Below are 14,677 nucleotides of genomic sequence, written 5' to 3' on the forward strand. Positions count from 1 at the left end.
ATATATATATATATTTGGTTTTGTTGTAGAAGTTAAAAAATAGTCCCTGTTAAAAAGAACCTAAGCAGTGAGGTGCAGGGAAGCCTGGGATGAATATACGTAACTAAAGACATAAGCAGATCTGAGTGGGAATGTTTGATTCAGTGCCCGACATTAGCAGGAGCACCAACTTATACTTAAGTTATATGTACACGTTATGTGCACTTCTTTGCTTGTGTGTTTTTTATGTTAAAAATTTTTCAGAGTTAGGCAGAAGATGGATCCCAGAGAGGTAAATGAGGACACAGCATTGTGTAGGCAGACAGCACATCACAGCAGCTTTCAGAGTCAAATTTAGGTTTGTGTCCCAGCTTTGGCGCTGCCTCGTACGTGACGTTGCATAAATTACTGAACCTTTCTGCGCTCCAGTAGCCTTAGCTGTAAGATACGACCAGTAATTGTTCAAGGTTGACAGAAAGAAGGGCCGGCTGTAAAATGGCAAAGAGATGTAGGGGAAGTGGGTCTAGTGTTAAAACGGAAGGAAAAAAGAACTGTATTAAGGAAGTTGAAGGAGAAACTGGAGATAATGGTCAGACAACTGCCCACAAACCGCAGGGCTCACACAGGAAAAGACGGCACTGATGTCGGGCAGGTGCAGGGGTCAAGATTCCTGATCCCCCAAGCACCACCTCGCTGTCTCCTGCTTCTATTCACAATCCTAAAAGACTAGGGTGTGGCTGAGTACGTACAGACAAATATAATGCAAACAAAGTATGGGATATAGTAGCCTCACCTGCTCGACTACATACGCTAGTGAAATGGCAAATACATGTCTAAGATTACTCTTAATCCTAACCCAGCTCTGGAAAGTTTTCAGTCTAGCATAATGGGCTTAATCCAGTGAGCACGTAGCATTCTACTGGTGCACAGTAGAGGTACAAGAATGGGGATATTACCCGGTGAGGCCAATGGAATGATAGAGAAGCAAGTGTTTTCCTCCTGGGAGGGTTTTGTGAGCATACAACGAAGCCCAGGATTCTTCCTCTGCAGACGAGAACGCACACGTGTGGTCTGTGACTGCATGGCTTGCATCCCACCAGCCGGGGGGAAGCCAGCGCACAGGGAAGGGTGAAACCTACAGCTGACTTTATCCTGAACTTCTAGTTAAGCAAACCATCAATGTCCTCGGTAGATATGAGATCTGGTCACCAGCCCCCCAACACCACGGCTCCTCACACTGCACTCAGGCCCCCACTTCTTTCGCTCGTTTTACCATAAAGCACCTGAGGCTTGATTGATTTTCAGCCCTGGATCATGGATACATATTTATACACTATATAACAAGAATGGTTTCCCAGCTCTTGAAGGAGAAAACTAAAATGGAAAACCATGTTGAAAGAAGGGGTAGTTAAAGCACAAGAATAGTCACAGCAAAAGTGACAGCTGACAACTTCATATGGAGGGAAGTGCACAGACAGAATTCTATTATCACACTTTACAATCACGGAAGATTATAAAACCGCCCTTGAGTCATCAGGAAAAGGTTAAATCATGTTCAGTGGCTTTTAATATGAAGGCAGGAACGTGACTAATCATAATGATTTTTAGCAAACTGATTAATACTGGAACACTTTGATGTTTGAAAGGCTAACATTCAGTTATCTTAGAACAAAATAATTGAAGTGTTACCTCTTGCTAATGTTAAGTGGATTATTTACATTAAGTAACAGTAGAATATCACTGCCATAACGATAGACTTATTAGGAGTTTAAATTTTATAAGAATATAAAAGATGAAAACAGCAAAACTCTTCAATGAATGCTTCTTCTTATTCAGAAACTCGATCGGCCTTGTGTGTTTTTAGTGTCCATAAAATTGACTCTGGTTAATTTGAGGGATTACACATTCATAAATCTATATGAAAATAATAGCTTCTTTTCTAAGCAGATCACAAACACAATTAGGCCACCAAGAATTTATTAACTATTGAAAACTAAGCTGGGTTGAGGAAAATGAAACAAAAAGACATCACGGTAAGGTTAACAAAACGAAGTCAGAGAAAATACAAATTTATGAAAACAAACTGAGGGCAGGAACTTTTAGAATTGTTGTAAGTTCCTGAGGAACTCTTGTCTTCATCATTATGAAATGACCTTCTTTATATCTTATATTATGTTTGGCTCTGAGCTTACTTTTTTCTTGATGTTGATAATAATCATTCTAGCTCTTGTTTAAATAAGTTAGCTAGATATATCTTTTTCTATCCTTTTATATTTAACCTTTGTGTCTTTATATCAGAAGGACTTTTTTTAATAGGACTTTTTATAACAGTAACAAGTTACATATTATTATCTCTCTCTATACATCTGTATCTATAACTTATCATAGTCCACTTATACCAGTGTTATACCACCTCAAATGAGGTAGAGAAACCCTCACATTTAGGCCCCTTACTCCTCACTGTATTTTAAATAAAATTGTCTTAATTATTTCCTCTAGATACACTGTGCAGTTCCAATTATGTTAGAGGTTTTGCTTCAGCCGTGAAAAATGAGGTAAAAGGGAAGTCTATTGTGTTAACCTTTATTTTTTATATCACACTGTTATTTCTTTACTGAAGGTACAGGCTTTATTTATTTTGTTATTTTGTTTAGAGAGTCCTGTTTAGCCATTTGCTAGCAACAAATCTTAGTTTGCCTTCACCTGAAAATGATGATTTCTCCCTCATTGCTGGAGATGATTTAGTTGGATATAGGATTCTGGATTGACAATTTCTGTAACACTTGAAAACGTATTTCTATTTCCTTCTGGCCTCTACAGTTTCAAATGGAAAGTGCACTGTCATTTGAATTGATGCTCCTTTATATGTAACGTGTTATTTCTCTCTGGCTGTTTTTAAGACTTTTCTTCGTCCTTGGAAGTTCTTAGAAGTTAACTGTGACATAACTTGGTGAACGTTTTTAAGGTCTGTCTTCTTTCAGTTTACATAGCTTCTTGAACACTTAGATTTATGTCTTGGGCTAATTTTAGGAAATTTGCAATCATTACTCCTTCAAATACACTTTTCATCTCCATACCCCTTCTCCTCTTCTGGGACTCTGATGATACAAATATTAGATATTTTCTATTTTTCCACAAGTTCCCGAGGCTCTGTTCATTTCTGTTTTGTCTGTACCTCTTTGTTGCTCAGAATGAGCAAATTCCATTAAGCCGTCTTTGTGTCCCCTTGATCTGTTTGCTGACATTTTCACTCCACTGCTGAGTCCATTCAGAGAGGTTTTCACTTTGGTAATTATGTTTTTCAGTTATATAATTTCCTTTTGTTTCTTTTTAATAAGCTCTATCTTTTTTGCTGAGATTTTCTGTTTTTCTTCACTTGTTTCAAGAGACTACGTAATTGTCTCTTGAAGCATTTTTATGATGGATGCTTCAATTTTCTTGTCAGATAATTCCAACGTCTAATTCATCTTGGTATTAGGGTCAGTGGACTGCCTTTTCTCATTCAGATCGTAGTTTTGGGGCTTTGTGCTATGATGAGTAATATTCAGTTTCATTTTGAATATCTTGGTTATTACGTTAGGAAACTCTTAATCCTACTGAGATTTTTTATTTTCCCAGGCACTTGCCCTGTTGAGGTTTAAATTACAGGCTCTGGACTACATCTGTGGGCTTTAGTTCTGACAGTTTTTGACCCCTTATAATGCTAATGCTGTTCTGGGCTGCTTTGTTCTGGCGCTGCTGGGCCTTCCACTCACCCCCTCTGGTGTCACCTGTCAGGACTGAAAGTGCATCTCTGAGTTCCCCAGCATGGCTGGGTGAGGTTCTGGGAAGGCACGAAGCCACCAGGGTGGGTTTTATGACCCTGGACGGAGGGAGGAAGACACAGGCCTTCACTGCTGCCACCAGGTCCACCAGATCGGTCTGTCCACAAAGGAGAGCAGGGCTGGGAGGACCTGGCGCCGGTCCAGTCTGCTGCTGACAGTGAATTGAAGAATCCTCAGGGTCTCTGGTCTTAGCACTGTGGAGTGGAGGCTGGGTCTCTCGGTGGTTTCCCCTCCTTCGGCCCTCTGAGCCGAGAGCAGCTTCTCTCACTTTGGTCTCCTTATCTTTATGCCTGTTGCCTGGTTGCAGGTCTCTCAGGGGCTCAGTCCAGGAATTTAAGGGAGATTAAAAAAAAAAAAAATCCAAGGCACACACATGATGTCTCTCCTCAAGTCCTGAAGTTCCGGCCAGTCTGCCATCTTCTTTCCAACATCAAGAATCATTTCCTCGTGGTCTATGGAATAATTCCTGGGAGTTTAGTTCCATTCAGAAGGGAGGAGCAGGGAAATGTGAGTCTGTGCCATCTGCTCCAGGGTCAGAAGTTTGACTCTCCCTCCCTTCATCCCGCCCCCCCTTTCCTCTCTTCCTTTCTTCTTTCTTCCCTTTTTCTTTCCTTCCTTCTTCTCTTTCTCTTTCTTTTTCTTACCCACCCTTCTCTTTCTCTCTTTCCAACAGACTATTGTGGTGCATTTCCACTTTTAAGTCAAGTAATGAATTTCCTCACCTATGTTCCATTCATTCTAAAATATTTATGAAACCATTCCTACGTGCCAGGGAATATGCTATGTGTTGTTGAAATAATAGTGAATCAGACAGGTTCTTGCTTCTCAAAGAATTAAAATCATTGGTTGGCTATATCTGAGAATAGCTCCTATTTAACTGATTTTTATATGGTACACCATAAGACATTTTATTTTGCAGTCAGATGTTGCAATAACTTTAAAGAGTATTTTCAGTTAAGTCTCTGCTTGTTTTTTTCTTTGAATTGTTATGATTTCAATCTTTCTAAGAGTAGAATATAAACGTCTTAACACAATGACTAAGAAATGACATAAAGGCTATGTTAACCAGTTTGATGACAGTATTTCAAATTGTATATGAAAACACCACACTGTACCCCATGAGTGCATTAATGTACACAGCTATCATTTAATAAAAAACAAAGAAAACATGTAATTCTTAGGTTGGATTTTCATTCCTTATTTCTCCATATTCATCACTGCTTGTCGTTATTTATTGTTTGGTTATTTAGCTGTCCTTTGTGTTCATGGCATGATTCCAGCTTTTGTTCTTCAAATTCCTAATATTTACACAATATAAAATCTTCTTTTGATGACTCTAGTGAAGATTTTAATTCTTCTCTTTGTGTTTAGAGTTTTAATAATTCCCTTCTCATCAATGTTCATTTTTACTTCTTTTTTTAAGTTATTACTTTTTACATTATTCTGCAGCTACTTCACAGAGTGCTTACCTTCTCTGTGATTACTGAAATTTTTGAATTTTCTATTCTTTTTCATTTTAGTTTATTCATTTATTACCTTCCAACGGCATACGCTTCTTTCCTGGGGTGATGTCTTCTCTCTGGTTCTACATCATTTAAAAGCATATATTTTGTTCTCCTATTACTAAATGTGACCAAGGCTCCCAGTACAGGTGTGTGATCAGAGCACAGAAGGAAGGGAACAGAGTGGGAGGGGAGATGCTAGACCCCACTTCACTTACAAATGATGAGAAGGCTTTTTCTCTTTCTTCAGTGAGCAATGGAAAGCCACAGGGTCGTTTTAAGATAAAAAGCTTTCCGAGCTATATATAGGAAAGCCCTTTAGGGGAGTATCTGGTAACATTTTTACAGAAATGACTGGTGGAGAGAGTCAACATATACTTAGCAGATAAAATTGAGGGGCCTTGAAATTAGAGTGGATCTAGGAGAAAGGGCCAGAAAGGTAGAAACAGCAAGTCCTAGGCTTACAGATTTTGAACCCACAAGGCTTACAGCACCTAGCATTTGGACAGATAACACTGAAAAAAGTTCACACTGAAAGCAAATTATCACAGATCTGGTTTGAGATTTGCTGAACTTGAGCAGTGTTGAGACATCCAAGACAATGTGGCAAGTCACACGGGGGTGAATGGAGCGAGCTCTGAGAGGGAGAGGCAAGCCTGTGAGTCACCCAACTATGGGAATAACCAGCACCTTATATATTGACGGTGTCTTCAGTGTCTATGGAAAGAAGACGACTTCAAACACTCTTCTGAAATTCAAATATATAATGGCTAGAAAGACAAGTTTGAGCATACAAAAGGTGATAACAAAGGATAAAGTATAGCACTGTGGTAGCAAAGGCATTGGAGAACGCTCTAGGCAGTTCAGACTGCTATAACCAAATGCAATAAACGAGGCAACTTATAAACAGCAAACATTTATTTTTCATAGTTGTGAAAGCCGGGAAGTGCATGGTCAGGGTCCTGGCAGATGTGGCATCTGGTAAGGGCTATTTTCTAGTTTATGATGACACTTTGTCACCTCCCAAAGGCCTGCCTTGTGATATTGTCACATTGTTGATTAGGTTTTAACACATAGATTTTTGGAAGAATTCAAAATATTCAGACCATGGTAGTTTTAAGAAGAAAGAAATTATCCATAATATTGATTCTTGCTAAGAAGTCATATAAGAAGGGCAGTGAAAAAACATTCTTGATGGATTTAGTGAATGGCCGGCAGAATTCTAGGACGGCCTTGTGATCATCCTCACAGCTCTTAACGTGTGAGCCGAGTATCATCCTTTCTCCCTAGACAAAAGAAAGACCTGTGCCCTTCTTTTAGCCAATAGACTTTGCAAAGGTGATGGGATAATTATTATCTCAGATTGGTTGACAATAATTTGAGGCTCTCTTTGGTGAGCCTGGTTTAGCCAGGTGACATCACTTACCCGAGGGACAGGGCTTTCTCCCTGACAAGAGGGAAGAGGCAGCCAGGAGCTTCAGGAGGCCTCTAGGACCCACAGGTGCTTCCAGTTGGCAGCCAGAAAAGAGCGGGGACTGTTGGTCAGACCACCACGAAGAAATAAATTCTGCTAATAGTGAGTTTAGAAGTGAATTCTTCCCCACTGAGTTTTGAATAAGACTTAAACTTGGTAAGAACCAGGAGCAGAGTCCTCCTGCCTGGACTCAGTGCCTGGACTCCTGATCTACAGAAATTGTGATATAATAAATGAGTGTTATTTTAAGATACTAATTTTGTGGCAATTTGTTACACATCAATAAGAAACTATCACAGCAACATAAAAAGATTATTAGTGATCTGAGTGAAAGCTGTTTCCGCACAGTGATTGGATAGGAACCAGCTTGGACCATTTGAAGGAGGGAGTGGTAAGTAGACAGAGCAAGTATGGATGATTCCTTTGGGAGGTTTGCCTGGGAATAGAACTTAGTGTAGGGCTACAGCTGAATGGCGCTGTGGCTTTAAGAACAAAGCATTCATTCATTCATTCATTTTAATGGTAGTATACCTTAAGCATGTTTAAAAGTCTTTCTTCTATAAAAATGAATTTCTTTTCACAGAAAATTTGCTTAGCTATGCTAAAGGAAGCATTGCTAGATGTAATTCACACTAAATAACTGGCTAAGTGCTATGTCTGGTGTCCATATGTGGACCTTTACACTGAAAAGATTGTCAAAGAGCATAAAGAACTATAAAACTATGAAATAAGCTATTTAGCAAAAGCTTCCTGTATACCAACATCTCCGGATGACAGAGGCCTTGCCTAGCTCTGGAGAACACCCATGGCCTGAGGCAAGTCCCACTATCCTTTTAGTTCTCAGGGAAGCCCTTATCATTTGACTTTTTATAGTGGTTTTCCAAGATGGCAGCTTTCTATGGGAGTTGGCCAAGAAGTCTTGGTGCTGATCTTATATTGAATTTATAAAATAGCAGGGAAAGAACCATGACATTGTGTTAGACAACATTGTTGCAAGAATTTCAGCTTCAAGGCATTTGTTTAGAACCTGTTTCTTGGCATGCGCTATTATTTTGAAAAATATTGGAATTGTTTTTGTGGATTTGAATTTCTCTCGAAACCATGTGTTAATATCCTCAAGAAAGTTTAGATTGAAATAAGAATACTAATAAAAAGAGAAAGAGAGAGAGAGAGAGGAAAACTTGCTACATCCCAAGTCCCATTCCAAGTACTTAATGCAGATATTTCCCTTAATTCTTAAACTAGTCCTACTATGACATAGGCTCTATCATTATCCTCATCAACTAAGTATTACTGAGTCTTAGATTTAAAAAAGTAATATTCTGGATCATCCCGCTAGTCCCATGAAGTGTCGTATTAGAGAATAAAGCCTTTTGTGTGTCCCCAATGGTTTTAACTACTACGATATGTGCTTCCATTACAGAGATGTGGCTTGGTTCTCAGGGAATTGATACTGTTGGGAACAGAACAAGAAGAACCTGTCATTATACCAAAAAGGAACAATGAAGACCTCTCTGGAAGAGAATAACATTTTAGAGATTTCTCATTTTTCAATACAACACTCCATGTTGAGTGACCGAGTCCAGCTGAGTTCCTGCGCTGGTACTTCAAACAGAACCCTGAGTGCCACAAACCACTTGTTTAGAACCTGTTTCTCGGCATGAATTATGTAACACAGAGACAGTTAAATTACACACCTAAGTGCTTGTATCTGATATTAGAGCATAATGAAACTTGACTATGAAAAATACCAATTAGTCTTTTGCATAGGTAATTCAATATCATCTGATACCAATTATTTCACACAGGCTAATAGTTTTTAAACCTGAGGTTGCATCAGATCTCTCACAGGGCTTCTTAAAATCCTGATTACCGGGGCCCAATCGAAGAGTTTCTGATTCAGATGGCATAGGTTGAAGACCCAGAGTCAGCACTCTTAACAAGTTCCCAGGGGCTGATGCTGGTCTGGAGAACACACTTTGAGAACCATTGGCCCAGACAAGGGTCCAAAACCCTTTGTCCATAAAAAATTATGTAAATACTTTTGGGTTTGTGGGTCATATGTTATCTCTCACAACTATTCAATTCTTTGGCAGTGTAAAAGCAGTTGTACATAATGTCTAAATAAATAAGCAATGGCTGTGTTTCAGCAAAATTTTATCAACAGAAAGAGCTATCAGGCTAGATTCTATCAACAAACCACAGTTGGCCAATCCTTAGTCTACGTCTACATCAACTCGGTATAAAAGTCCTCAAAATAGCAACGCTCTGAGAATCACCTATAGATGTATCCACAAATATCCCTTCTAATTTTATTTTTTAATCTGTAGAATTATAGATTCCACTGATTATGTTAAACCAGAATAGAGAAGAAAGCTCAAAGTTTTCCTGTCAACACAGTAAAAGAAGCAATACTTCCATGCAAGAGTCGCATCTTATAAATGATTTTTGTTTTAAATGCCCATGAATTCTTAATTTTCAAATTTTAGCTTTAATTAAATATTGTTTGTAGTGTTAGAAGCTATAAATCTACCAGTTAAAACAAGATTAACATTATATCAAATGACATATATGTTATCCCAGTAAGGTTATCTACTGGCTTTGTAATAAAACAAAACAAAACAAAACACAAACGCTCAACTTGCCATGAGCATGCCCTGTTTTAATGTATTTGGTCTTTATTCAGAACAGTGTACTCCAAACTAATTTAAAATGCGAATATAGTCTTAAAAGCGTACTAAATTTATACTTCAGTGAACTGACTACATTAGCGTGGTCCTTATAAATTGTTAATTCCTGTAAAAGGTCAAATTTCAGAAAAATTTTTGTCGTAACGGAATATGATTTATTTCCCTGAAAATAATTACATGCAAATGAGGAGAGTTAGTATGACAGGTCCCTTTATGAACTTAAAATGTGCATACGATGTTAAAAGTCTCTAACAACCATATATTACAGACTACAGATATGTAAATAAAATCTCCATAGTCAAATCTATATGGCAATATTTAGTAGACTGAGGATAGACTGAAATGATTTTATGGCAAGATACCACATACACAGCATCTATCTTTCAAAACTGTTTTCTAAGTCAATTAAATCAAATGTTTCAGTTTTACAATCAGGTTTATATCTACCCCTAGATATTTATTCTTTCATCTAATACAGTGGTTTTAAAGACTTCTTCAGTTTTTTTTTTTTTTAAATCCCAAACATTTAAAAAAAGCACTGTGGTTAAATGGAAACTGGAGAATGTCTATTTCGATACCATCAAAAGTTTCTTTAGGACTTTTCAAAATCATTAAGATGTGGAGTATAAATGTTTAAAGACAACTTAGTAGATGGTGCAGACTTTTCCAACCTTATTGTACATGAAACCTGATGATCAGTCCAATGTCTGATCAGAAAGCCACATTCTAAGTAAGCACCAATATTCAGGGAACATCTGACAACTTGTTTACAAAAATCAACTCAATTCAATAAATATTTTATCATTGATTACACATTTCAAGTTTAGCCCTTTCATTTCACTATGCTACTCACCAGTCTACCTAGAATGCAGTTAATCCTTTTACCAGAATCGCCCTGAAACACAGTTAATTCCTTCACCGGAATCTCCCTAGAACACAGTTAATCCTTTTCCCAGAATCTCCCTAGAACACAGTTCATTCCATCACCAGAGTCTCCCGAGAACACAGTTAATCTTTTTCCCAGAGTCTCCCTAGAACACAGTCAGTCCTGTCACCAGAATCTCCCTAGAACACGGTCAGTCCTGTCACCAGAATCTCCCTAGATCACGGTCAGTCCCCAGAAACATACTTACACTCCTCCTCGGGCCTCTTCCGAAGGGCTGCGCGGACTTCTTTACAAGGGCTTCTCTGATATTGTGGGGGATTCCGTCCCCTTATTAGGTTCTCCATCCTATTAAAGAGAATCAAAGGAGTATTTTAATATCAAAATACTGAAAAACTGAATCAATAGTCACAAATTCAAGCTCTGCTGAGACAGGCGGCACCCCTGAGATTATCTGGCAGGGAGTCGGGTGGCTAGGAGTGGCAGGGACTACGTGAATGAGAGAGTGCTTGACTTTTCCAAGGCATTTCAATTCAAAAATACCAGAATGCCGTGTGCATCAAGACTGTGCACATTCTCTAATTAGAAATGACTGCAGACTGCCTGTGTCCTCCCAATTCACACTTTGAAGCCCCAAACCCTGTTGTGATGTGCAGGGAGGGCCTTTGGGAAATATTCAGGCTTGGAGGAGGTCCTGAGGGTCAAATCTCCATGACAAGAGCGGTATTTGTAGAAAGAGATGAAATGACAAGAGAGGGTTATCCCACTTTCTCTCTCTGCACTGGTGGAGGCCCTTTCCCCTCCTTGTCTTCTCCTCCTGACACCAAAGACTAACTTAATAGACAGGCTGTGGAACTGCCTACCTCCCAGGCCCCACATAAAAGTGGTCCCTAACTGCCCCAGGGCTCAGACAACAAACATCTTTTCATTGCCAAGGCAATCACCCTTCCTCTTTCAATAAACCTGGCCTGAACATCTCTCCTCTGAGGCCTCTGCCCCAGGGCCGTTGTTTACACCTTTCACAAAGGCCTTGATATGGAGGGAGAATAACCTGCCTGCAAACACTTTGACCCTGACCTTCCCCACCCGAGAACTGAGAGCCAGTGTCTGTTTGTTGTCTGAGCCTCTCAGACTATTTGGTATTTGCTCTGTTCTAGCAGCCCCAGCTGACTCAAGTGGAGACCTATTGACTAATGAGTAATTACTTGCAAAGTAAACAGTTTTATAAAGAGTAATCTCACCCTTTAGAAAAAAAAAAAAAAAGCACACCTTTCACCAAAATTTCCCATGCCAGTTTTCACGTGTGGAATTCCTACTCTCATTCCATGTTGATGACTGAATTGACAGGGATTTCTAATTCTAATAATTGTCACTTCTTGAAAAAACAGATTGACATAACTGTACTTCTCAAATACTGGTGACGTGGTGCTGACAACCAGAAAATATGACAAACTCATCAAACACAACGTGGGAGGCATCTTTAACAGAACACACTTTGGAGTTTGTTCGTTAGGTTGATTGGTTTGGAGGCAGAGTCTCAGGCTGCTGCCTGGCCTGAGGGAACAGCATGTGCTCTGAGATCAGTACTTTCTGTTTTCAATAAAGTTCCCAGTTTTGCACCTTAATGCATATTCTACTAATTTCCATAACACTAAAAAAGAAATGCTATTGAATGCTGTAGATTTGAAAACTCAGAACAAATTCATCATTTTTAAATATAAACATGGTTTCTTAACACCTACATGATTTTTATAAACTAGGGCTATCACTGGTCTGATGATCAGCCTGGGTGATGATGTCAGTGCGCTCACAGGGAGAGGCTGCTGGATGTGCCTGTGTGAGCCGGTGCACCTGCTCGGAGGCCCTTTCCTGTCTGTACACTGAAAAACACATTTCTCAATGTGCAGTGGTAACAAATCTTAGTGTCACTTGAAGCTCATTTCAAGTGAGAAAAAAAAGAGTTATGAAAACCAAAACCACTCTAAGATACCATCTAACCCCAGCAAGATCAGCCTACATCACAAAGTCACAAAACACCAAATGCTTGGGTGGATGAGGAGAGAAGGGAACACTTCTGCACTGCTGGTGGTATTGCAAACTAATGCAGCCTTTTGGGAAAGAAGTATAGAGAATCCTCAAAGGTCTAAAAGCGGACCTTCCATTTGACCCTGCAATCCCATTACTAGGTATCTACCCAGAAGAACAAAAATCATTTTACTGCAAAGACATCTGCACCAGAGGGTTTACTGCAGCTCAATTCACAGTTGCCAAGTCCTGGAAGCAGCCTAAGTGCCCATCAACCCACGAATGGACGACTTTACACCTTTTACATTTACCTGGATGGAGCTGAAACACATTCTTCTTAGTGAAGTATCATAAGAATGGAAAAATAAATACCCAAGGTACTCCATACTAATGTGAAATTAATATAGAAACAATTACTTATTTGTAAGACCAATGTAACACTAATATAGTACAGTTTGGGGATAGAAGGAAGTGGGAGGGAGGAAGGAGGACTTTTGGCAGAAGGAGGGAGGGCAGGAGGTGGGATCTCACCTACTGTGCACATTGTGAGGGTGTCTAACACTCCCCTGGGTGAGGGGCTCTTCTACAAATGGAACTTTACCCTGGAAGGGAGAACAATGTAACATATTAATTTGTTTCTATTTATTTATTTATTAGAGACAGAGTCTCACTTTGTTGCCCTCAGTAGAGTACCATGGTGTCACAGCTCACAGCAACCTCCAGCTCTTGGGCTTAAGCAATTCTTTTGCCTCAGCCTCCCCGTAGCTGGGATTACAGGCGCCTGCCACAACATCCAGCTATTTTATTTTGTGTTGTTGTTGTTGCAGTTTGGCTGGGGCCGAATTTGAACCCACCAGCCTTGGTATATGGGGCCAGCACCCTACCCACTGAGCCACAGGCACCGCTCCCTCATATTAATTTGAAAAAATTAAAAAAAATTAAAAAAAGGTTATTTTTCTGAATGTAATGATAATACAATGAGAACAAACTGAATGGGAACCTGAAGAGTTAAAGATATAATTTGCTTTACTATTATATGTATTTGTGTGTTTGTGGGGTACGGGGTGGGGTATAAGTTTCCCGGCCTGTTACTACAGTTTCACCAGGAGGATTGCCTATGTAAATTAAATTACATCAAATTTTCTAGTTCCTGACTCCTGAATTAATTCAGTGCACAATTTTGATTATATGTTTCAGCAAGTGCATGAATTTCCATGATGATCTAATAACAATTTAAGTGAATTTACAGTTATTCACTAGTATTTACCAGCTCAAGATAGCAAAATACAGCACACATACCCTGCACTGGCAAACAGCTACATAGAACTGCAGTATAATTTTAAAAACCAATTTTACTCATTGTGATCACACTCTGATGGGGAAATGAAAACTTATCTTGGTTGGAAACATATGCAAACAACTCTCTTAAATGGGCTGTTGTTTTGTCTTTTATCTCTTTGACTATCAAATATGTGAAAACCAAAGTGGGCCACCTGATTTCTATGTAACTTGGTTAAGGGCGTGTCAGAGAAACTGAAGTGCAGGTTAGAAAGTACTTCCAAAGAGATTTAGAGTTTCATTTAAATGGTTTCTATTAGCGTCAAAGATCCCCAAGTCAGTCTTCCAGGAACCACAGTGCCCAGCGGTGGCATTCTGGCAATACCCTTGAACCGATGTGCAGGAGACATGGTGATGTTTGCTACCTGGCATGCCCTGAATGTGATGAGCCAGGCTTCTGGACTCAGACTGCCTGGGCTCAAGCTCTTACTCTGTCTCTTAAAGGATAATTTTAGGGAAAGTTCTGTACTTGGTGAGGGTAGCACGCCCACCTCACAGGAGTGCTGTGAGGATTAAATGTGTTCACACATGTAAAATACTTTGCTCTGTGCAAGAGCTTGGTCAATGTAGCGGATATCAGTCATAATCATAGCAAATAAAAATGCAATCTTATACTACCATTTAAAATATCCGTTATTTTAGGAAAAGTATCAGAACTGGCCTTTATTTAACAAAGTAAATGGACAGATGATACTATTTAGAAAAAAAACATACTTGGCTAAACAAATGCCCTGGTTATTAGAGAAACACAGAATATCTACATATATAAATTGCTAATTTTCAGAAAACAAGAACTTCACAAAATACACTTCATTTTTTATCAGCACCATTTAAGGGATTACTAATAATAATCTTCCAAGGATTCTAAGATGAATAAAAGCGGGTCATTATCTTTATGAATTAACTAAAGTGCTATGTAACTTTGTTTTGGGGAAACTAAGAAAATATTTCGGCTCGGCGCC

The 14,677-nt window shown here is 39.2% G+C and overlaps 1 protein-coding gene across 1 annotated transcript in view; it reads right to left on the reverse strand.

Annotated features, from left to right (window-relative positions):
- LRRC7 (leucine rich repeat containing 7) overlaps positions 1–14,677 on the reverse strand; it is a 463,713-nt gene that overhangs the window by 361,704 nt on the left and 87,332 nt on the right. The window contains exon 2 of the mRNA XM_012801636.1: positions 10,603–10,700. Within this exon, the coding sequence (XP_012657090.1) occupies positions 10,603–10,700 (98 nt within the window). The remainder of the gene's footprint in view (positions 1–10,602; positions 10,701–14,677) is intronic.

The sequence above is a fragment of the Otolemur garnettii genome, unplaced genomic scaffold (genome assembly GCF_000181295.1).
Source record: "Otolemur garnettii isolate 467f Iridium unplaced genomic scaffold, OtoGar3 scaffold00010, whole genome shotgun sequence".
Lineage (NCBI taxonomy): Eukaryota > Metazoa > Chordata > Mammalia > Primates > Galagidae > Otolemur > Otolemur garnettii.